This window comes from Vidua macroura, chromosome 1 (genome assembly GCF_024509145.1).
Source record: "Vidua macroura isolate BioBank_ID:100142 chromosome 1, ASM2450914v1, whole genome shotgun sequence".
Lineage (NCBI taxonomy): Eukaryota > Metazoa > Chordata > Aves > Passeriformes > Viduidae > Vidua > Vidua macroura.
Genome location: NC_071571.1, coordinates 88,257,631 through 88,282,848, shown reverse-complemented (window position 1 = coordinate 88,282,848; position 25,218 = coordinate 88,257,631). Strand labels below are relative to the sequence as shown.

Below are 25,218 nucleotides of genomic sequence, written 5' to 3'. Positions count from 1 at the left end.
TTTGAGAGCAGCAGTTTCCTGTCCAAGGCAAAGGGTGCAGGGCTGTAAAGCAGTTTTCGTATCACTGAGGCATGCAGCTGATACCCTGACTTCAGAGCCCTGTGACAGACTGTGAAGCAAATAAGACTGAGTATTATGATTCCAGTTAAATGCTGGGAACTGAGATAAAGACATACTGTAGAGGCATGCCACTTTCCTCACTCAGCACTGCTTGTATGAAAACTCTGATTTTCAGCAATGGGACCATGGCAGAGAGACACTCAGCTAATGTGCTTCTCTTTCTGGAAAAACATTAAAGAGTTGAGCAGAAGCACTGCTTCCCGAATAATGTGCTATTGCACAGAGGCGTGAACTCTGGCAGTACAGAGCTTTGAAAAGCTCTTCCCATGCAGCCTACAGAAGTCTCAGCTGATATTCTTTGCAGCTTTATAGCCACAAACTGCAAGTGCCTCTAAAATCTACAAATCTCTCTGGCCTATGTTTTAAATGTCAGGATTTAAAGCACCAGAAACTTCATGTAATTTTTCAGGTTCATTTTCTGAAAGTTTTTTAAAGGCAGGGGATATGGATCTACCTTTGTTCTGACAAACACGTTTCCTGAAAGAGAATAATACAGTGATAATACAAGTCATTATTTACAGCCTGAAAAGAGATTCCTCAGTGAACAATTACAGAACAGTAAAGGTAATATTTAACTTTTAATATCAGTTGAAAACATCTCTCCCAAATGTGCTTGTTCTCTTGGTCGTTTAGGTTGGAAGACAGTTCATTCTTCACTGTCATGTGCTGGGACAAACAAACAGGAAGAATACAAATGCCCTTTGTAGTCCTATGAAGTGACGGTGGTGTCGTGAGCACAGTGAGGAAGTGTCTGTCACCAGGGAACACACTCTGCTCAATGTGTGCTGTAACCCCCAGTCACGTGTGGGGCAGCTTCCCCTTCCTGCCCAGTCCACAGCCCATCCCCAGCACATTTTCCCTACCAAGCCACTCTCTTAGCTAACTCCCTCAACCCCAGACTCCTGGGATAATCCCAAATGCTTTGCTGTGGGGCTAAAAAGACGGTGCAACCAAGGGCTGACATGCTCAAAAGCTTCTTTAAAGTTTCTTTTTAACTGATCTTGTAAACAATCTTTATGGGAAATTCAATATACACTTCAAGGAGAGAACAGCTTTTAACGTGCACTTTATAACTAAATTGTGTCTTTTAAATGGTAGTTTATGTAACTAGGGCTACAGGGAATTTGTGCTACATTAGTCACTAAGCAGTATGTTTTTCTCCATAGTCTGTTGAAGATCATAGCAACAAAGATTTTGGAGTGGCTTTAGGTTTACAGGGTACACCTGCATGGAAAAATTAAGATGTGACGTCAGTACTGCTGAACATGCTTATGCTAGTTTTACCTCAAATAAGGATAAAAATACTGCAGTAATGACTGCAGCTAAGTCATCAGTAACTACCAGTAATTCATCCTCTCCCAGCACCTCTTTCTGTGGCTGTTAATCCCCACTGAAGTCCATGTTGCCACTTTTCATGTTACCCCTCTCTGTTCTTCTCCTCCTCCTCCCAGTATCCCCAGGCATTGAACACCTTGACTGGAATGGGATGTATTAAAAGTCATAGGCAGCAGGTCAAATACTTGAGCACTTGTGCAATTTTATTCCCTCTGTAAAGTCATGTTTATGTGCTTCAGCTGAATTTTAACTACAACCACAGTATGGCAAGTTGGCAACCTCTATCCCTCCTGGGATAGACAAGAGAAATAGTGAGGGGATGAGCTTCTATTTTGCAGTTCTTTTCACAAGACCATCTATCGAGTATTCAGAGCATCCCTGCTGGGTGGGACAATGTCTTCCCTGTTATGTCCTAGGACTAGGTGACAGTCGCCCAAGGGAGGAAGATGGCAGAGGACTTGGTAGCAAAAATTTGAGAGAGACTGAAAACCTGCAGCAAACACTTGGAAGTCCTAATAAGTTTGTTTTATGAGCAGCCAAATCTGGGGAAGAGACCTGACCAAAGCTTTGCTACCTTTACACTGGTTTCTTTTGAGTAAAGCCAAACCTCAGGAATGAGCCTAGCTTGGACCCTGCTGTATATACTGTCTATACTGGGAGGAAACACACTGGGAGGTTGCCTATTCACATACTACTTTCACTATTAGGTTTTGGTAGGTCTATTAATTTTTTGTATATATTTTGTTCCAAATTCCCTACCACAGATATTTTCACATGATTTCCAAAGACTGAGCCATCTGTCTGGTTTTATTTAGAGAGGACAAACAAAACTTGTAGATCGTGGAAGCTGATTTCTTTGTTTTGGCTACTTCCAGGTGGAATCAGCTTTGTGGGGTTTGGGATGGGTGTCTGCAATGACACTAAATACCAGGTGAAATTAGCTTACTATGAAAGTGCTTATTCCACTCATAATTTCTTTTTTTTTTTTTTTTTTTTTTATTTCCCCCAGCAAGGATTAAAACTGTACAACATCAGTATATATCAGAATAGCTGATATATACTGAAGTAAAATTTCTTACCTATTTACTTCTGGATTACATTCTGTAATAATTTTTAAGTTATTTTATACTAACAGGATTTTACTATGTATTAGAAACCCATGAAAATATGAAACATAAAGTCAAGATGTAAATGTGTGCATTTCTGGCATCCTATCACTGCATACCATGCATGTCATGGCTTACAAAAAAAAATGGATTTGCACATCACTAAAGATATACTATGACCATCAGTGGCCAGTTTCACTAGGTGTTAACAGTTTTACATGCTAAAACAAAATTTAAAACCAGAAGGTAACTGAACAATGTCTTGGTAAATCAAAACTCAAATGCATAAATAAATTCTATGAGAACTGGAAAGGGAGTTTCTAATTTAAGGAAGCAAAATCAATACTGAAAACATTGATTCTTTCTGTTTTCTGCAAATCATTTATTTGTTAGTTTTGACAATATATTGAGTACAGGAATTGTAAATGAAAGTGACTGCACAGGTGGGATTCTGGTCTGGTTTTGTTTCTGGATTCAGAAATTTCTGAATTGCTGAAATGCTGGCTTTGTCTTATAGTGATGATGAGAGTGTTGTATGTCACCAATGAAAAAGAAGTAATTAGAGGAGTCTGGCCCCAAGCACCCAATTTACTGAGGAACCCACTTGTCTTCAACCTTTCTATGTGAAATTCAAGAAATAGTTTAAATTACTTATACTTTCTTTTGGCAACTGATTTTCATAATCACAATTCATAGTCACTACTACAATGTTGCTTTAACTCAGCTTCAATAATGGTGCATGTCTAATTTTTCCTGTAGTAGGTTACTTCTTAAGCAGCAATTTCCAACTGTAGCAACTTACTTGGCTTTTAGTTGTGTGTAAGTTCTGTGATATCCTGACAAGAGCTGTGGCATGCAGCCAGGGAAGAAAATGGTAATTTAGAAAATCAATGGATAATACCTGTATTTTCACTAGCAGACAATTACAGTGAGTGAGAACGCCATGTGGAAACAGAGCACGAATGTCACTAGATGACAGCAGCGATGATATGAGCAGACTTTTTAAAATTGGGAGTAGATCCTGAATGTCAGCTATTTAATGGAGTGCCAGCTAATACTGCTCATACTGGAACATATATTAAGTTGCTTGATTAATATATCAGCTCTCACTATAACAAGGCTGGCCCAGGCTCTTGCACATTCTAAATATTTAAATCATTTAACTTTGCATGATGACATGACAGGGGCCATTAAAACTTGAACACGTACCCTCTGGCAGACAAAAATGCAGCTCTTTACATTGCTGGGAATAATTCACTGAGAAAGGTGTCAGAATTAGATGTGTTTAAGCTCAAGTTAAAATGATGGTTAAAAAATTTCTCATTGCCAACATTATAGCCATGATACATTTCTGAAAGCAAACTTACTGAAGACTCAGTAACAATGCAGGAACTGACAAAACAGCACTGTTTAGAACATGAGTAACTCTATCCACATCTGTGACAGAAGAGTTTGCTGGAAAGACCTTTTCAGTAAGACACATAAACGTGTCTTCCTCATCTAGTTGCATTTTACTAGTTCTTGGATTCAGCAGGAAAAACTTTTTCCCTCTTCCTTTCTACTCACTAAAATGAAGCCCAGTGCAACTTCCCCATCCTTTTCTCTCTCTCAGCACTGGGGTACACGGTAGTATTTTAGGAACATTCTCCCTTCACAGAAGGTCCTACCTTATTTTGGGCATAGGACAAAAACCAGTTCAGCTGGAAAATGTTCAAATGCCAAGAAGGAAAAGAAACACCCCTAATCTTGCACATTCACAACAAATTCTGTTCCACAGGTCACTGAAAAACTGAATTTACTTAAAAATCCCTGAAATCCTGAGTAGTATCCAGCTATTAAGTACAGTGCAGATCACTGTCCTCGATTTGAGTTGCAAGTTGGCAAGTCATTTCTGTACACAGTTTAAATTGGGAGTAAATCCACCTAAGTCAGTGGATTTCATCACTGTCAACTCGTCTTAAAAGACAAAGGTCCTGGTATAGGTTTCTGCTTCCACTGATATCACAAGTAAATATCCCAAACGCCTGACAACAAAAATATTTTTGCTTAAATTACCACATTGTCCTCAGATACTACTGCTGTTTTCACTTATAAAGAAAGCTGAAAGAGGGTTGTTAAAAGCAAACGTAACAACACAAAGTTTGAAATTAGATTGTTGGATTATTATAATAATAGTTTACAATTCCAAGTACATGTATCACTAACTGCACTTCTTCTAACCATTTCCCATAGGATTTTTGAGTCACGTGTCAAACTACTTACATGTACAATACTTACAAAACCTGCCTTTGCTAAAGCAGAGGTCTTTTCCCTCTGACTTGCTGAGTATTTCCACTGAGCATCAAGAGTTAATCAACTGTGCAAATTAACTCCAAACATATGACTAAAATTTAGACATAATGTCTGCTGTTTGATATATAAGAGTATGGGGGAAGGTGTTTGAAGCAGGACACAGAAAACACTTCAACTGCAATTTAAATAAATAAACATAATACATAAAGACACATAAGCTGCCCAGATAGCAATCTCGACATCATGCTTTCAGACTTCTGCTGTTCTGAGGCGAGTTAAACATCTCACATTCCAACTGCCTCAGAAAGGCTGAATAAAATTTTACTCATGCACTAAAAGATTGGACTGTCACAAAGTGATGGATGGCTTTTCTATGCTCTCTGTAGGGCATTTCAATACCACAGACTCCAAGTGCTCTTGATTAAAAGGCGACATTCTCATTTAGGGTCCTGTCAGTGCCTGAGCATAAAACCATTATCATTCACCTGCACTGGTGGCTTCAGTGACAAAATACTTACCAAAATGTATAAAATACTAATTACTTTAGTCACTTTGATAGAGGTATAAAATACCCTAATGCAAAGCTCTATTATGACGTGTGAGGGTTAGAATTCAAAATTAAAAATGCAAGCAAAGGGAGAATAAGATTTTAATTACATTCCCCACCTCTCAAGCATTTCTTAAAAACCTGGGGGAAAAAGATATAGCAATTTCATGACACAAGATCTCCTTTCACAATGGTACTGCTCACTTAAAAAAAAAACCAAACAAATAAACCAAGAAAACTCAAGTTCACTTTCTTCTCTTCAAAATTATTAAACAGTCAAACACAGAATAAGATGAACAAGCCTCAGTAAAAAGCTTGGATTTATTCTCAAGAGATTTCAAACGCCTAACATGTTTTCCCATTTAAAGACTTTTAAGTACTGTGATAGGCAAAGTTTTATAACTTACAGATATTTAAAGGAAAAATTTTACTATTTGCTGTGGGGAAAAATCTCAAATAAAATGTAATTGGGACGCAACTGTGAATAGCTTCATGCTATCCCAGAAAAGCTTGGTTTAATTTGCATTTGCCACAAAGCTCCCTTTGGCTAAAATAATTGCAAGGGATCTCTCACTTGTAGATTTCATTTGGTGGATTGGGACTACTCCTTGTTTATAAAGTTTGACAGTTTTCTTTATTAAGAAAATTTACCTTGGACAAATTCATAAGCATAAGCTGAATGGCATTGCCAAAGTGGCCCTAGAGCTGAAACTTTCAGTATATTTAGAATCCAAAAGCACGTGTTGGGTCGTACTTTCATCAAGGGTAAAAGTGAGCTCAGTTAACAGAATATTTTGATCCCTCTAAATAAAAAAGTCTCCTAAATTGATGGGTTTTAAGACTGAAAATGGATGAAAGCATACTAGCAAAAAAGACTACAGTAAATCACAATTGAATTTTTATAAAAAAAATGCCAGTGTGTTCCTTTCTCTATCAGAAAAAATCAGTCAAGGACTTTGGCTAAACTGCATCTTAAAGTTTAAAATACATCATTTGATACAGAACAGTTAAGGTCAAAGTACTTCTGGAGAAAAGTGTGGAGGATTACAATATGCTCATGTGCCATTAACATTGTAATGCTGCTTAGGGAGCATACCAGAATCCCTGTACCCAGTAACAGCCTTCAGCCAAGGAGGATCCAAGTCCATTCATCTACACGTGACTGAATCAAGGACAAGGAAAGCAAAAAGTTATCGGCTCCTATGATTGATGGGAGAGTAATTTCACTCTGAAAAAACGAAACGAAAACCCTCAGTTTCCTGATTGTAGTTTATTCTGTAGAACATTATCCATTCTGATGGGAAATAACACTTGAGTAACAAAGAAAAACGAAATGCCATTTCTTCAAGGAAAGGCAATTAAATAGTTTCAACTGAAATGGGGTATCTTTCAGAGCTCCTACTCTATTTATTTTGCTAAGGAAAATACACACCTGAATTAGAGAAGTTAAATTTTACCTTCAAAATTATATGGACTACTGGGTAAACCAATACAGAAAACAAATCTGCACTTTTGCATTTTCCCTATTTTTTGCACATTTTAGCACTTGATTTCTGTTTGTCTTGTGACTTTAAGGATATTAAAATTATAGTTTTATTTAATTTCTGCTAACCACACTACTTCTGCCATGGTGCATTGCAGTCTAAAGTTACTTAGAAGAAGGTTTTTCCATTTGTGCACAGCTATTTAAGACTGCCATACCGAGACACCATGTCAGAAACACAAAGCTTGGGTACACTGATCTATGAAATATTGCAATGCTCAGGAACTGAGAATAAAAACATTCTTACTACAGACCTTCAAGAAGTTATCAAAGGTATAATGTATCAGAGAGCAGTAATTTTATCAGATGCTCCAAAGGTCTTTTAAAGAAAACAAGAAAATAAACTATACCTTAGACTTTAAACTTCTTCAAGCTAAACCTGTCATCTTTATTGTTTGTCTCATATTATGGGACAAAAAAATCTGGTTGCACATGCCCTGAATACTGTATTCACATTCCTTTCTCTAGTAAACTCACTACCAACCATTCCAACTTTGAATAGTGCACCAGTTTCCTGTACTCAGCAGAATTGTAGGTGCATTATCCAATGGATACATACATTTAACTGGATAATGAAAAAAAAAAAAAAAAACAAACCAAACTTGACAACTGAACCAAAACAAACATATGACAAATACTAATTTAGATAAAAATAAGGTAATATAAGTATCTCTTGTAGACTATTTTGAGGCAGCTCAGGAGAAAAAGGGAAGACAGAGTTGTATGGTAGAGCTAATTTGAAGGCAAATTTCTGCAGAAACATTTGTACAAGTAGGTGGTTGTTTACTCAGCTATGCAAGTTCTGTGGCACTTCACCCTGATACCATATACTGAAGTTGAGGAACGGCAGCAGATCTGAAAAGTGCCAGACAGTTTAGTGTTTTCAAATAAACTTCTATCCCAACTGCCTTTTTTTTGCTTCAAATAGAACAGAACTATTAAAAGACTTGACTTGCCACTACATTAGAATCAGTGAACTTTTGGTATCACATCCACAGTCGTAGGTGAGAGGGGAAATGTAGTGGTGGGTTTAACAGGATCCTGTTTTAAGACATTTCCCACAATGAATTATTCAGCAAATAAAAAAATACCTTCTGGACAGATAAAAAAAGGACAAGCATAAAAAAAGGCAAGTCTATATCTGTAAAAAAAGGCAATTCTGGCTGCAACAAGTAGGTTTAACAAAAAGTCAGATGAAAACGGCATTTCTGACTGGAGAAAATTCCAACTCATTAATGTGAGCCTTAAACTAGCACTTCTAGTTCTAGACTATGCAAATAAAGATAATCAACTTAAAGAATAAGACCTTTTCCGACTACTGCTTTCTTTGGAGGAGCCTGAGTACACTGTGCATACATACATACATCAAGGAAAAATGGCCTTCTTCTATTGCAGTTTGTTGACTTTAACAGCTAATTTTGCTGTCAGAACATTGTCCGGTCCTTTCAAGGGAAGAGCAGTTCTACTAAAACATAACCATTGTACAGCATAGGGAGATTTAATACTGTCTGAATGTAGTCATTGATTTTTGTGGTAATTTTCACGTTTGAATCTGCCTATGACAAGAGTGTAGGACTTTGTTTAGGGAGAGGACACACCCATCTTAGTCATACAACCAGACATCTGGAAGTTGACACAGTAACATTGAGTCACTGACGCTGGAAGGGGTCTCAGGAGGTCATCAGCTCGCCTCCTGCCCAAAGCAGGGTCAAAACTGACCTTGGACTAGATTCCTGGGGCTTTTCCCCAGCAGGCCCCAAACACTTTCAAGCGCAGAGATTGCACAACTCTCCGTGCAGCTCTCAGTCTCCCTGGCTAGAAATCAATATCTTATAAAATAGAAAATACTGGTTTTAGTAACAAAAAGCTCTTTTGGACATAAGCAGTCATATAACTTATATTAATTACTGCCCTAATTTCTGCATGTTCCAATTCAGCAGTATTTTGCTGTCCTGATTGTTTCAAAGCATAAATGTAACAAAGTTTTTAGACAGAGGAGTCATATTTTATTAAAGGCACCACTTTATCTGGAAAATTAAGACAAGCTTCTGGATGGACTGAATACCAATACACCACAAACTCAACAGAAAGATTTTTTTTTGCACATTACTTTCACATAGTTTCCTAGAGGGTTTTAACTCCCTCCACCTTTATCCTAAATGATGAGCGTTTTCACAATACTTTCCCCCTCATCTGATGAACATTGCCTATACTCCTGAGATGCCAATAACCTTTTCTTCAAATATGGTCTCCTTGATTCATAGCTAACCAAACTCTAAGCAGTAGTTCTGTATTTAGTTTGGGAAGTTGCTGTTTCACTTTCAAATATGAAAAAATACTTAAATGCCTGAAATTTGATTTGAGTTTTCCAGCTGTACTGCTTAAGTGACACTAGCCACACCTGTAAACCTTGTCTAATTTATGCAGAAACTATCATAGGTGTCTCAGCCTTTCCTGCCTTTTTTCTTGTTCTCTCATTAACTCAGAAAAGTAAAAATCTGAGGAAGCAATAAATAAGGCTGTCATGATAAGCACACTGCATCCATATGAACACTGGGGTAAGTAAAGCTACAAGCATGTCAACTCTCCAAGGGCAAAAACTCAAAAACCTAAGTTGCTTAAAACTGTGTAGAAGGTTTTACCTTTAGGCCTGTGGATGTTTGCAAAATGAGCTTTTCTAATTACATCAGATTTTATGTAGTACACCTATTAGGTAGGTTGTACACAGAAGCATGGAAATTTTTGTGTTTATTGAAAATTAAGGACTTATGATACACAACAAATCATACTTCTCTGTTTAATAAATGATAAAAAGGCAGATAAGATACTAAGAGTCTCTTTTCACATGGTAAATCCCAGCAATGGCCTTTATATGCTTTATAAAAGGAATTTTATCTTTTAATTCTCAAAAACACTCCTTATCCACAGCAGGGTCTTTTAATCAGCAAGGACAGTTTTTCTTCCTGAGTCAACCAGTACTTACATCCTGGGGCAGGACAATTACAAGACATGTAGTCACAGACATTCACTCCTTCCAAAATGATGGCTCCACCACAGTGTAAGTATGTATTACTCACAAAAGAGTTTCCTTCCATCCATTTCAAATTTGTTTCTTGAATTAACAGTATTACATTTTTACTACTACATAAACACATCTTATTAGATGGCATGACTATTTCACTTTTTATCTAGAGTCTACAAAGGAAATTAGTTCTGATCCCTGTTTGCACAACTGTGTATTTTGTATTAAAATTATCATAAGACAAAATATGTAACAGAAATAAAGACCTAAAATACATAAGCAGACCATTCTGATAACTATGTTCATTACTAAACTATGGATTTGTTCTCTTTGGAACAGAGAGAAAACCTCCACCCTTGCCTGTAGAGGAGAACACCTTTCCACACTCCCACACCAGATCTGCTTTTAGCCAAGTGGTTAGGGTGTGCTTGGGAAAGAGAGGGTTTGAATCCCTTCAGGCAGTGGCAGGAACAGGTAACTTCAAGTGGAGGACAGACTAAGGAGTTGTAAGGACAGATGATATAAAAAGTGTGTAAGTGTGCTTCTACTTTTGAAAGAAAGGATTTAATACCTGCTTTCAAGAAGGCAGATGTTCATGGTTCTGAATCCCAAGTAGAACGAGTTTCCTAAATCTTCAGGGAGAAGTATAATTAGGACCACTACATATTTCTTGATAACTTATTTTGGTGGCATCTCACAGTTAGCAGAATCAGCTGAGGGACTTAGAGACTGACAGACAAGCAATACGACAGCTGAAGCTGTTACTTTTCAGGCCTTCCTGCAGGCAGGGACAGGGATCAAGTATTTAATTTAGTCTGTTTCAGTCAACTAATGAAATCTGGAATTAAGAGTATGCAAGCTCATGAAGTAGGTTGCTTGTAGTGGACAAGTGGTTTTCCTTGCCACTTGGTCGTGCCTCTTCCTTGTGCTACACCCCACAGCTGTTAGCCTTCCCTGTGAATCAGTCCAGTTCAGCAGTGCAGCAGCAGACAATGCAGCTTCCAGGAGAGGGGGAATGCTTGGCAAGTCCTGACAGCAGACCTCTATCAGTGGGAACAGGTCTGGGGAGAGCCAAAGCTGGCATGATGCACGCAGCAGGAGCATGCAACTGAGACTTGTGGAGGTGGATAAGAGGGAAGAAGATAGGAGGAGACTGGGACTCCAATAATGAGAAACTTATTCATTTGCCTAATTGAGCCTCTTAAAGTTGCAGGTGTGCTTTGCAGTGAGGCAAGACACGCTGTTTATGGATATGAATTCTTGTGTCAGGGCCAGGCATACTTTACAACACATTGTGTCACAAGCTTTTATGGCCTTCTGCAGATTTAAATCCAATCTCTCCATTCTGCTTTCTTGGAATGCTTGAAAAATGTGTTCACAACCCTCATAACTAATAAATTAATATTAGCCTTTCTAATCCAAAACAAACACATTGAATAAATTAATATAATATATAATTGAAATAACTACAAATGCCTTGCTACAGCAAGAGTTGCAGTGACTACCAAACACAATTATTGCACTTTAGAAAAATGTGAAAAACAGTCTAACACCTTTTCAAATCTGCAATATCTAGACAGTTAAGTTATTGCAAATTTTCTTTTGTTAATCTGAATATTTTATAGCACTAACTGGATTCTGAGATCACTTTTTAGGGGTACTATCTCTCAAGAGAAAATTTCATGCTAAAGTACATGTATGAGGTGTTTTAGATTGCTCTTTCTCCTTCAAAAAATAACCTATCCTATTTTATCTCCTTATGATAGAAGTGGTGAAACATCTTTATTAAGTCTCCTAAATTTCCTGCATGTTTATTATGAATCCTGAAACTAGGTGTGATCATAGTTAAGACTCCACCTTCTGTTAGCTAAAGGAGAGATTAAAATTGTCTGCTAGGACAAGTGAAGAAGGGTAAAAAACCCATGACACCAGCATACTGATGCCCATAGTAAAAGGCAACACACATATGCTTTTGCCTTTTTACAACATACAACATCTGTGTTTACTCTAAAACTAAAATCTATACACATTTGGTTGGGGGAGGTAGGTAATTCTCTGAGATTGGCATAGTCTGGTTTAGAAATTCACATACTTTTATGATTACAGATCATCTGAAGCCTTCAAAATGTGATAAATGTCAAGCAAAGTTAATTCTTAGCTCTGTTTTGACAGTTTCCATTTTAACCTAGATTGCTCTATAAAAGCAATTCATTTTTTAAAATAAAGCTAAGCTTAAAACACACATAAATTTTGCCAGATTTCTGTAGAAAATCTGCTTTTTGTCTTTTAATTACCATTTTTCCCCATCAGGGACTGGAGGGATTCTCATTCTTTAATAGATTTAACTTTAAATGTGCAAGTGACAAAAAATGGTGCTTCGAGATAATCCTGTTTCTCCTTAGTGGACTGCCTGAAAATAAGATGTATTTTGGGAAGAGTATTGCAGCTATTCACTATCAGCTTTGTTGCAGAAAGTATCTTTGTGGTGCAGAGTCTGAAAGGATTGGATATAAGCAGTGACCCTCTGAGAGCTTCATTCCGAGAACTGCAAGTCTGGAGGATTTTCAATGCCCTGTGGTCTGGTGACATGATCTGTGATGCCAGAGCACATTGATACGTGTGGGATAGATCTGCCAATTGAAATGCTACCTGCTAAAACTCTTGTTAAGACACAGCAATTTGTTTTGAACTGGCTGCTAGTTTTATAAGAGCCAAAACTCTTGGGCAGGGTTTGGTACAATTGTGCAAGTGGCTGAACTCAAAGAGCTCACCTTAGCAGTTTTTATCACTAACTAGCAATCACCTGCAATGTATCATGATATCTATATTTTATCCAATGGAAGTGTCATTTAAATCAATTTAATTACATTTGAATTAACATACCATGGGAACACATTGTATCTTTTAAAGACATCATTCCAGCCAAGCAGTAGCCTCAGACTGGAACAGCTTCACTGATTAAACTTAATGTATTTTTGGTTACTGTTACAATCTTACAGGATGAGAGAGGTTTTAAAACAAAAAGTGTAGTCTAGAGCATAATGACATGATAGCTTTTTAATGAACTGGCAAATAGATATGTACTTATATCTCCCTACTAGTATGCTGTGTCAGGTTCCTTCTGCCTTTCAGGGCAGGTGGATTGGTGAGAAATGCTACTTGTTTATTAAATTTCAAACTACAAAGGAGAATCATGCTTTTCTGTAGCAGAAAGTCTAATATGGAATAATACTAAAATAATAAGTTTGGTATCATACTGACTGCAGTAAACAAGGTCTGAAGTGGTAAGTAGGTAATTTTTAATTTTCACTCAGTAAGTTGTCATAGTGTGCCACACTGAAGGAGGTCCTCTAAGAGGTTGTCCCAGAACATGGTGACAGCAGCAGCTCAGCTCAGTAGCTCTAGTGGTCACTTGCCAATTCTGTAGTCAAACTCACTCACCCTAACCTTGATTTTCAGGAACAGCCAGATCAAATGGGCTCTTAAAAAAATAAAGTTATTTTAAAATGATTTGATGATTTCCTACTAAGAGTGCTAGGCTTGGAAAAATAGCATGACAGGAGAATTGATTAAATTTACTGATATTTAGGGTTAAATTCTGTGCTGTTTATGTACTAGGATAAGCTTTCTGCCTTTAGTGGGCAGCTTTTTAGTACACAACAGTAACCACCTTAATATGTATCTATTTAAGTCCACTTATTGGACTTACACGGGTCTATCAGAACTGTGAAATCTGATGATCTTCAGTTTATGAGATAAAAACATCATAATACAGATACATCTAAAATAAAAATGGAGTTCTAATTGTATCAGAGTCACTCCATTTATTTTTGTGTGGTACATTAGATGAGCTTATTTAGCAGGATAGTAACTAAATAATTTTGATTTTATTTTCTAACATTGTTGTAGAGTTTTTGCTTTTAAGGATAGAATGAGAAATACAGAAAGCATTAAGCAGACATACAGTAGTACTGCTGCAATAATAATAATTATAGATAAAATCAATATAAATATTTCACTGGTTTGTCTGAAGTTATTTCACAAATAATGTAAGCCAATTTAATTTACCATATTATTTAGTATAATTTTTCTCTTTAATTTTTCCTATAATAAAATCAGAAACTTTTTTCCAAATCATTCTCCTATCTTACTGCAAATTCTATCTTTAAAGATTGTAAGCTGTCACAGTAAAGCATTTTACTTCATTAGTTACATCTTGATCTAGAATATACTCTTTTAAAAGCTTCCTGTTGCAGTGTAATTTGTAAAAATAATGATGTGAACATTAAGATAGAGCAACTGGTGGCATTTTGAGATCAGTATCAAAGATTCTATCCCAGGTTAAGTGATAATAATTAATGAGACAGGAGACCTGGAAACAAGTCTGCACAGGAGCCAGGGATGGAGCTGAATCAGCAGCTACTGGGAACCACTGGGCAGGGATATCTAAGGGAATAGTGCTGTATAAATCACTACACAGCACTGGTTTTGACACATTAATGTTACCATTTAATATACATAATAATCCTCAACATGGCTGCAGCAAAGACTGAGATATTATGCAGTGGCACAACGACATGGGAGGAATAATTGTGTAATGCTGATGAAAGTGGAGTAATCAATTTACAATCATGCTTTCCTGTAAACTCACTTTTAATATTACGTTTGGTAAATACCAGCATTATGTCCAAAAAGCATGTGTCTCCTTCTGTAGACATGACTGACAAGCCCTGTGAGCAATGTGCTTCCAAAACAAATATGACTCAATACCTTTGGGTCGGTAACTCACACAAATCACACAGAATGTTCTGAGCTGGAAGGGACCGACAAGGATCATCAATTCCAGCTCTCAAGTGAATGGTCCATATGGGAATTGAACCCACAACCTTGGTGTTATTAGCACAATGCTCTAAAAAAAAAGATGAAGAATGTTTTTGGTAATGTTCCTAAGGTGTATCTTAGAGAAAGTAGCAATTCACATGTTGAAGAAAAAAAATCAAAATGTGGTTTATAAAGATCTGTATGCTGTGAGGTAATTGTGCCTTCTTGTAGGATATACACAGTTACTCAAACTAGTTGATTACACTGCTATTCTTAAGTAAATTTGTTATCTAATAAATGAACACATTTCTAAAATTTACCATTTTACCAGACCAGCGTGTCTTTCACGGTGAGCATGGTGACAGCTGCTTGTGACATAGAGCCCATGAAGTATACAATTTGCAGAACTAACAAAAATCCCTTTTTGTTTAATTTCACAAAGACTGGATCAGAGACATGGGGATGTTCACAGCTGGCACAATGTGAAGTGTATTTTCATATAGGCCAGCACAAGGCTCTCAGTAGAAGTTACTACTTAATACAAAGGGGGACCCCAGATCTAAGTTGACCCTTGCAGGTAATTTTAAACCTTCCAGTAGGGATTATCTTACCTGCAGTTTGCTAGTTAACCAAGGAAATAATGTCAGTTTACTTATAATACAAATCATTTAATGCTGAGCTATGGCATGACATGTTTTGGTGAGCTATTTTTAACTCAAAACATGCAGAGCCCCCATTTCATTTCTGTTTGAACTGGCCTACTCCAGAGCTAGCCAGCAACACTGAATGAGACTGCTAGAATGAGCTGTTTCATGTCCCATTCCTAAGGTTACACATTTTCTGAGACATTTTTTTATTTTCCTTGTGGGATTGATCTGCACTGCTGAGGTCGATGAATGCGTAGGATGACTTGGATGTTGTGTTGAGAAATTACTTTTTTCTCCACTGAAATGACTTGTGAGAAGAATTACAAAAACTGTTTATCACACGCTATTGAAACCCAGCTTGAGTAAGAAATCATGGATTGTCTCATAACACTGGAAGCTGTCCACAAGATTAAGTTTGGTGTGAACTTTGGAAAACAGTTTTAGAGGCTGAAGGGTGTGGGGAAATCTTAAGCATAAATTATTTATACACAGTTAAGTTATATATCAATATATAATGCTTTATATCTGCACACACACACACACAGAACGGACCTCTCCACACTGGAAAATTCAGATCATCATCTTTATCACACCTTGAAAAAGTTGTCAAATATGATCATGTCAGGCAGTAATTTTTCACAGTTGTGATGCAGTTTGTTGGCAACATTAAGCACTGTGGTGTGTGCTCCCTGTCCTAAGATAAGCCCACCAGGAATGAAGCCATGTAACTGCCACGGGGTGAAACAAGAGCATCAGTCAAAGGAGAAAGAGTTTGCGTCTCTGCTCTCGTGCGTGCAAAATGGCTTTTATTTGCCTGGAGAGAAGATTGCTGAAAAATGCATAAGCATTTTTCCTGATGTGAAAACAAGCAACCTAACTGGCAGTAGGGCAGACTTTGTAGCTATGCTACTGTTAAAGCACATTACATATTACTGAGAGGAATCATTTCTAGGTGGAAGAAAGGAGTCTGCCATTTTTTCCAATCCTCTTTTGACCACTGTAGCTACCAAAATCTTTCTAGAAATAATCCAAGACATAACAGTATCTAAAGTCTATACATGCTGACTCTGAAACTCTTCTAAGACTTAATTCTGGAGCATGAGATGCCACCTCATCATCAAGAGGCAGATGAAGAACAGAACGTTTTGGAGTGATTGCTTATTTCTATAATGGTGTGATCTACACCTCATCATCAAGAGGCAGATGACATCAACTGGGGATGAGTGCTGGTGTGGCACAATGCAGAAAATGAGGCTGCACCACCCACTAGGATTGAAGTTTGGAGTTTAGGACAAACTGACATTAATAGCCCTTCTCCCTCCCTGATTGACCCTGTTCCCCAAAACTCAGGCTCTGAGGTTACATTTTCATTTCACACGTAAATCTTCTATCCGCTCTGTCCAGCTGAGAGAAGGCCACGTGCACTGCACGCAGCAGATCCAGCAGCTGCTGAACTGTGCTCTGTCCAGCACTAGTCCCTCCTCCGCGACAGCTCAGCTGCCTCACACTAAAATCAGCATCACGCAGGGTCGGAGATTTGTGAATCTGGGGGTACGCACGGAGCTCAGGCGCGGCACAACCCCGCGCACAGAGCTGCTACTGGAGGCGAGCGCGGGGAACAGCGAGCTGCGGGCCGGCTTGGTCAAGAAGTGTCACCACACACGGTATCTCGGTGGTCACAAACGCAGCTTACACGGCATCCCGGTTAAGCTTTGCCTCATCCGGCCGCACACCCGGCCGGGGAAGAGGGGAGAACGACGCCACCGGTCCAGCTGTGCACACGGCGGGGAGGGGACACAACCTCCACGCTACAGCGGCGTGAAGGAAGGCCCGACAGTCGGCGTCCCGACCTCTGAAGGGCCCCGCCGGCCCGAGGGACACCGCAGCAGGCTCGGCAGCTTCCAGCGCCGCCACGGGCGGGACGGAAGAGGAGTAGGCAGGCGTGCCGGGGAAGGCGGGCGTGTGCCGGGATACCCGCGGCTACCGGGAGCGGGGACAGCCCGGCGAGAGGGGGCTGCGGGACACGCTCCCAGCGCGGCGGCAAAGGGCGGGGAAAGGCAGGTCGCTACCGCGCATGCGCGCCGGCCGCCCCCTTCTCACCATTACCTGTGAGCCGCCAGGCGCCGTCGCCTTCTTTTTCTTGGCAGGGCCGCCGCCGGTGCCCGGGCTCGCCGGGCGTTTCTTGCTGCGGGACGCGGCTCCGGCGGGAGACGAGGCGGCGGCGGGGACCAGGCTCGCCATGCCGCCCTGGTCCGTGCCCGGGCCGGCAGCCCTCCCGTTCCTCGGCAGCTGTGGCGGCGCTACGGCCGCGCATGCGCAGTGGCGGCAGCGCGGCTCCGCCACCGCGGGCCGGGCCTGGCTGGGGAGGCCGAGGGCGAGCGGGGCTTGGCCGGCGCTTGTGAGGCCTCGAGCTCGAAGGGAAGCGGCTCTGCCGCCTCCTCCTTGCCTTGCAGTGTCGCAGGCCCCTGCTCATAGACCTGGCTGCGGTGGCAGCCTCGGCCCCGGGGTAGCCCCTGTGCGTGGGAGGTTGCAAAATGTGCCGAGGTGAGGGGTTTCTCCCCGTAGAGGGTGAGCGGGGCTGGAAAAGCCGCTTCGTCTGAGTCGTTTATAGCACAGAGGCCTTTGCAGTTGGACTTAATGATATTAAAGAGCTCTTCCAACCTTGACAATTCTATGATTCTAACTGTGTAACCTTTGAAGATGCAAGTTATTACAGTTAACATAAAAAATTTCTACAGCTGGCTGATATTGATTGCCTGTCTGGGTAATTTGTACTGCTAAGGATTTGGTTGCTTCTGCGATGTTTTGGTGTGACTAGTGGCCTGGTCTAGTGATTTTTCCTCTTCTTGGAATCTGGAATAATTTTGCACTGGAGAAATATACCAGAATAGATTTGAGGGGATGTGGACTTTGCTCTAGAGAGTTTCTACAGTCCACTTACTGTCTGTGCTGTTTCACACCATGCCCCAGAGAACTGGCTAGTGGTGAGGTGATGTTACACAGTTCTTAAACTGCTTAGTGACTGAGAAAACTCCTGAGCTTTGTGCTTGCATGCACCTGCATTCAACATGCTGGTCAGCTTATTGCCTTGTTTGTTTGAGCTAGTCCCATGCAGTGCCAGTCTGCTAGGTTTCCAGCTGCAGCTGCATGCAATCCTGTCCCAGCACATGCCTTGTGGAGAGGCAGAGGTCCAAGAAGTTGATATTCAGGCATAAAAATTAGGTCACGTTTATAGATGGTGCTGTAATGAGGACTGAGCTTGGGCACAGTAGGGGTGCCAGGCAGTGCAGTGTAAAACAAAAACTTTGAAGGTGGCCTGAAAGAGAGTTGAAGACAAAAGCCTGGACTTCCAGGCTGTGTTCCAGGCACCTGTGTATGTAGCAGAAAAGCAGAACAAGATTTGCTTTCCAGGGGCATAAACAGGGCCTTGTACAATCATCCAAGTCCCATATTCTCCCTTCTAACTGGAGTTTCTGTCTGAGCACACAGGCTGCCAGCAGCACCACAAAGCCAACTGGTAAACTGGATCACATTTACCCTTAGGGAGTGTTTAAGGCTTGTGTATGCTCTGCAGTTCATGTTTCTTCTCGTTTCAGTCGACAACATGCTCAAAAGGGTGACCTGAGAGTGGAATTAGCAGGGGCACTGGGAATCGCAGGGGAGTTGTGTCCCTCGATAAAGCCAGATCTGCTTTGCTGTGTGCTCAAAACGTTGATCTTGTCTTAGTCAGCCTTTTCTTGTTCCCAGGGCTGGGTCCCATCCCTTTCCCACACACATGCTGTGTGCTGAGCAGCTCCCAGGCATGCCCAATTAAATAGGAAGCATACCTTATCACAGGGATGTTTTTACTGAGAGGAGCATCTTTAATGCAAGTGAATCATGCTTAGACTTAACGTGCTGCATCGGTGAAAGTTTTTGAATAGCACTTAGCCAGGCATTTTCTTATCTGTACCCATTTTTATCAATTGTTTACTAAAAAATCACAAGGCCCATGTGTATTGCAGCAATATTAAGTAAACAGAATTTTACACAGTGTCAAATGCTTTACGGAATCACGGAATAGGTCAGGCTGAAGGGACCACAGTGGGTCATCTGGTCCAACCTCCCTGCTCATGCAGGGTCATCACAGAAACATGGCACAGAATTGAGTCCAGACACTTCTTGAGTATCTCTGGTGAGGGAGACCCCACAGCCTCTCTGGGCACTCTGTTCCAATGCTCGGTCACCTGCACAGTAAAGAGGTTCTCCCTCATATTCAGGTGGAATTTCCTGTGCATCAGTTTCTCACTGTTACCTCTTGTCCTATTGCTCAACACCACTGAGCAGACCCTGGATCCATCTTCTTGGCACCTTCCCTTCAGATACTGACAGACATTCATGAGGTCCCCTCTCAGTTTTCTCTTCTCAAGGCTGGACAGGCCAAGTTCCCTCAGCCCTTCCTCATAAGAGAGATGTTGACCTGCTCCAGGAGCTATATGTTTCTTTTGTACTGAGGAGCCAAGAACTGGACACAGCACTCCAGAGGCAGCCTCAGTAGGGCTGACTAGAAGGGCAGGATCACCTCCCTCCACCTGCTGGCAATGCTCTTCCTAATGTGCACCTCAGGATCTTATTGGCCTTCTTGGCCATGGCTCATGGAGAGCTCACTCATGGTCAGCTTGTTGTCTGCCAGGACCCCCAGGTCCTTCTCCACAGAGCTGCTTTCCAGCAGCTCAGCCCCCAGCCTGTCCTGGTGCAGGGGGTTACTGCTCTCCCTGCGTTTGCCTTTGTTGAATTTCAGACAGTTCCTCTCTGCCCATCTCTCCACCCTGTCGAGGTCCCTCTGAAGGGCTGCACTGGGGTACTGCTCACTCCTCCCAGCTTTGTGTCATCAGGGAACTTGCTGGGGAGGCCTCTGCCCCTTCATCTGAGTCATTCATGAACAAGTTAAACAACACTGGGTCCAGTATTGAACCTTGGGGGACACCACAAGTGGCAGACCTTCAACAGGACCCTTTGCCACTGATTATGACCCTCTGGGATTTGCTGTTCAGCCAGTTCTCAATCTACCTCACAATCCTGGAACACCCATAACTCATAGAGAAATAGGAACAATGGCAATGTAAACAGTGACGGTGTCTGTGGGGGATGAGTAATAGAATTAGGGATGAGAGAAGAGCTGTGGAGTTGCATGGTACATTCTCCCTGCTCCCTTGAGTGGCTCTCTATAACCAGCTCTGCTGAAAATCAAGAGATGTTTTTCTGCTGAATAAGTGTCATATGTATCTTGCTGGGTTCCTGTTACACACTTAAATAAGCAGTCACTGTGTGATACAGACGAGGGCTCATTTGAACAAGTGCAAATTGCAATTCCTAACCTGGCTTGGTGCAACAAGGCTCTTCCTGCTGTTAATTTTGAACCTGGCTTGAGTTGAATACCTTTCTCTTACTGGTGTTGCAAGGTGTGTTTTTATGTGCTACTTTGCTAATATGAAAATTAAATACAGCTCAGCAATAACTCTGCATGCTTTCTAATGTGAGTAGTCTCCAACCTGCCTGTTTGTAATAGTCTTAGGGAGCTGGAAAAGCCCCTGGTACTTTTTAAAATAATATCTGGGGCAAAATGCAGGAATCTCCTGAATTAAGGATGAAGATCTCAGGGTCCTATCCCAGATTTGTGATGTGAGGTTTTAGGTTTTTTGTTTGGTTTGGGTTTTTGTCTTTTATTATCCTTTGGCTGGATGAAAATTGACCATGATAATTTTCTCATCATGCACAGGGGATTAGTACAGTGTGAAGCTTTTTGAGGTTTTCAGGTATGTGAAGGATGGTGGGTACCTCACAATTTAAGATTAATGTGTTTTGGGTTTGTTGGGGGTTTTTTTTGGTTTTGGTTTTTTTTTGGTTTTTTTTTTGTGTGTTTTTTTTTTTTTTTTTTTTGTGGTTTTTTTTTTTTGTTTGTTTGTTTGTTTGTTTGTTTGTTTGTGGAGGAAGAAAGTACTGGGAGGAAAAAGAATGGAAAGCCAGCAGAAATATCTTTCATGTGAGTTAGGATAAGCAGAGCGGAGAGAGCCAGGTCTCCAGGAGCCATGTGAGTCAGAGCTGCTCCCTGCCCCAGCCCCAAGTGCAGCTTCCCAGCCAGTGGAGAGCTGTGCCAGCTCTCTTCCTACTGTTGAGCTGGCCCAGTGGAGTGGCTGCTTGTGGTGGGAGGTCTTCTGACTGACACATTCAGGCTGCCTGGGAGGAAATGTGCTGGATGCTTTCAGTCCAAGTGCATGGCAATTCTTCTGCTCCATCAAAAGGAAAAGGCTCGTATGTGTAACTGTGTATTTATTTTATTTCAAGCTTTGAACTTAAATCTCTCTCAGTACCCAGCTTACATCCTTCCTGGCTGTTTAGCTGTCAATATTCCTATTATTCTTACTTGTGTCTACAGAAAAATGTGTGGATTAAAAATGAAATAGTGGCTTTACTCATTGGCTATATTGCAGGTTGTAAGTTTATCAGGTACCTAAAATAATGGAAGAGAATATGTATAAACCCTCTGTATATCACTGAATTAGAATGAAGAGTTTAGAATTCTTAAATAACCTCTTCCTGTTTTTTTGGGTGATGTTTTTTGTACCTACAAAGTGGGGATAACCTTTTATTGGACGGTAGGTTGAAATGAAGATAGGAAGCTGTGGTAGCTAAGAAATAGCTCCTAGTGATAGTTACATAGTAATTTGTACTATTGCAATTTCCTGGCAACGGTATCCAACATGTTCAGACAGGTTTTTTGTTAATTTAGCCATTTTTAGCAGCGTTGCACAGGTGCAATTTGTGCTATAATTTGTAAGGTTTTTAATCTTCAAAAAGACTCAAAGTTGTATTAAAAACAAAAACAACTGTTTTTTCCCATTTTTGTTGTGTATGTGTCTACTGGGTGTCATTTAAATTTTCATAGAGGCTCTGGAAAAAGGAAGGATTGAAGTTCTTATGTTCGCTGGTCTGTCAGGTAAAAAGCAATGGATTCCTGCAGGGTAGCTTGTGGGGTCTTGGTGGTGTTTTGTACCTTATTCTTTAAAAGTACTTGGAGGCTTTGATGACTTTTCAGAGCCTGCAGTGTGAACTCTTGTGATTTGCATTTGTTCCCTGCAATTTGCAGCTGCAGGCACTGCGCTAGCTTTGTTTAAATATAATGCCAAATGCCTTTAAAATAGGTATTTGAACTGTGGATTAAGGAGACTACTTTGGTAATATTAAAGGCCTTTTTACTGCACACATCAAATATCTAACATACAATGCAATCTTCCTTTCTGTATTCTTAACAACAGGAAAAAAAAAAAAAGAAAAAGAGAACCAGGGTCTTTAGAAATGCCTTTTGTCATTTTCCTAGTAGTCTCTCCTTCTCAAAGTTTATTTTAAAATGTGACAAATTTGACACATCAGAAATGAGCAATAAGAGTCAAAGTGCTGTTCTGTTTGCAGTTTAGTTGTACTTTACTTGAATTTTTGCTACGAACTTAAGTAAAGTTATGTTGATAGCACACCAGCTGCTTATCAGTGTTGTTATTTGAAGTGTGGACTACTGACCAAAAATTGTATTCATGCTATGCCTGGCAGGTTTTACCAAAATACTGTGAAGCAAGGAAATCCAACCCAAAAGGTTTTGTTAAATAAAGATTTCAGTATGGTAAAATAGAGTTTTATGCTGGGGGAAAAAAAATTACATGTAATATTTGAGTTTGATTTTAAACATGATTCTGTTTGCATACAGTATGAAAGGAAGAAACTGGCCATTGTGCAAGTTAATGGAATCCTGTATTCTGTATATCCCAAATAATTAATTTTTAAGCAATATTTTGTATATTTAGGTACTGTCTCAAAAGATTAATGAAATTAATTTATCATATTAAATTTAATCTTTTATTTTTGAAAGTGAAAATGGGTTAAGAATTTCCCTATTTAGTTTGCATTCAGAGTTTGATGAATGTTTTCTGCAGTTATTCATGTGAACAAGTTCTTCATTTCTGAAACACTCAGCTGAGAAAGATAAAAATGTCATGATATTCATTTGCATAATCTTTAATGTAGTAACCACCTTGAAAATGCTGTGGGTTTGTAGACTGAAAAATATGTGGATTAGCTGAATAAGTAATCTGATTTATGAACATAAAATCTTGGTGGGATGGCTATTAGTTTGCAAGCAATCTGGAGACTGAGCATGGTTATATAATTAATTTATTAATAATTCTAAGGAATAAATTCACAGAAATAAAACTGTCCCATTGAATTCATTACCAGAATAGGGGTTGAAGTCACTGAATAAATTGCTGAGAGGGATTAGCTCATGCATCTCTGCTTGTTACAGCAAGTCTTCTGGTGCTATAGCACTCTTAATTCTATAGTAACTTTGGATTTGCCTGTACATTAAGCCTCCGGTATTTTTATTGCAATTGTGATACAAATTTGAGTAAGTTGGTAATGCCAACAATGTCTCTGTTAGTGGGCAATCTGTGGGTGTAACTTGCTTTTCTCACTATTAATTCTCATCACAAGGAAAAAACTCAGAAGGTGAAGGTGCAGAATTCAACCAAGGTCTGACATCTGCTTGATGACAACTTGACTTTGGTGGTTGTTTGTCAGTGTCACTTGTTTTTTTCCTAAATGCTAGCTAGGATGTCAAGTGCTAGATGAACTACTCTGGTGTGTGCAGAACTAGTCAGACTATACCCAATGTCTGCTCTGAGTTGCTACTGCGCAAAACAGATGATTGGATGGACAAAAAAGCCCTAATTAAATGTGCAGATACTCAAGAAGAGCCCAGTTGGAGCATAAGATTAGAACTTAAGAGAAAATGTTTCTGTGCTTCTCTTTTTTTTGGTCTTTTTAAAAAATATATATATGTAAATAAATCATCACAGACAAGCACGAATTCTCACTTAAATTTCTAGAGCCATTGATTTTAAAAGTCTCACCTGTTGATCCTGGGAAATCCTTACAGTTCATGTGAAGTGACCAGAAGAAGTAAATTGATAGTGCTTAGCGTCAGTGCAAAGCTAAAATTCCTAAAAAGGTTGTCTCTTCTTTAGTAGAAACTGTTCTGTGTGAAGGAAAAAAAAAAATTAAAATGATTGGAACTCCATAAATCATGGGCTGGGGTAAAAACGAGTGGATAACAATTGCAGTAGAAGGCATTGCAGAGCCTGGGTGATTTAGCAGCTGGCTGTGAATCAGCGGGATTGCAGTGCCCTGAAACACACACGTCACACAAGCAGGAAGCCGGCGAGGCACGCGCAGAGCTCCCCTCGCTTGTCAAAGCTTTGCTTAGGCTCAATTTGAATGCTATGTCTAGCTTTGGGCATTACAACTTTGGGCTCTATCCAAATCCTTCCTGTCTTGAAAAGAAGAGGATCCTCTGAGGCCTAGGGAGTGTGGTCTATGAAGAGTGGTTGAGAATGTGGGTTATCTATGTGACAAAAGGATAAGGAGGAGAAGGGGACTGGAGGAGGTTCCGACAGGAAAGGAAGAGCTGTTCTCTGTGTCTGTTGTAAAATCAACTCAATTTATTATGTGCTATAGGCCATTCTTTATATACTAAACAGACTTCACACATTTTTGGGTTTGTGTTTTATTTGGGTTTGTTTTGGTTTTGGTTTTTTTTAATAATAATGTCCCTACTAGAAGAATCTCTTTTGTTACTTTCTGTGACGCACTCAAGCTGGAATATGTAAAAGAATTTTTTGTTTGCAAGGAACGATGCTTGGTTTTTTCTTTCAATGATAAGGTGACAGTGATTTGAGAGGGCTTGGGTTTTCTTTCTA

At 39.9% G+C, this 25,218-nt stretch overlaps 1 protein-coding gene across 2 annotated transcripts in view; it reads right to left on the bottom strand.

Moving 5' to 3' along the window:
* The window catches only part of INO80C (INO80 complex subunit C), a 30,104-nt gene extending 12,394 nt beyond the window's left edge, over positions 1-17,710 (bottom strand). For both annotated transcript variants that reach the window (XM_053994073.1, XM_053994081.1), the window contains exon 1: positions 17,540-17,710. In XM_053994073.1, the coding sequence (XP_053850048.1) occupies positions 17,540-17,674 (135 nt within the window). In that variant the 5' untranslated portion in view covers positions 17,675-17,710. The remainder of the gene's footprint in view (positions 1-17,539) is intronic.
* Positions 17,711-25,218: the final 7,508 nt, after the last annotated feature.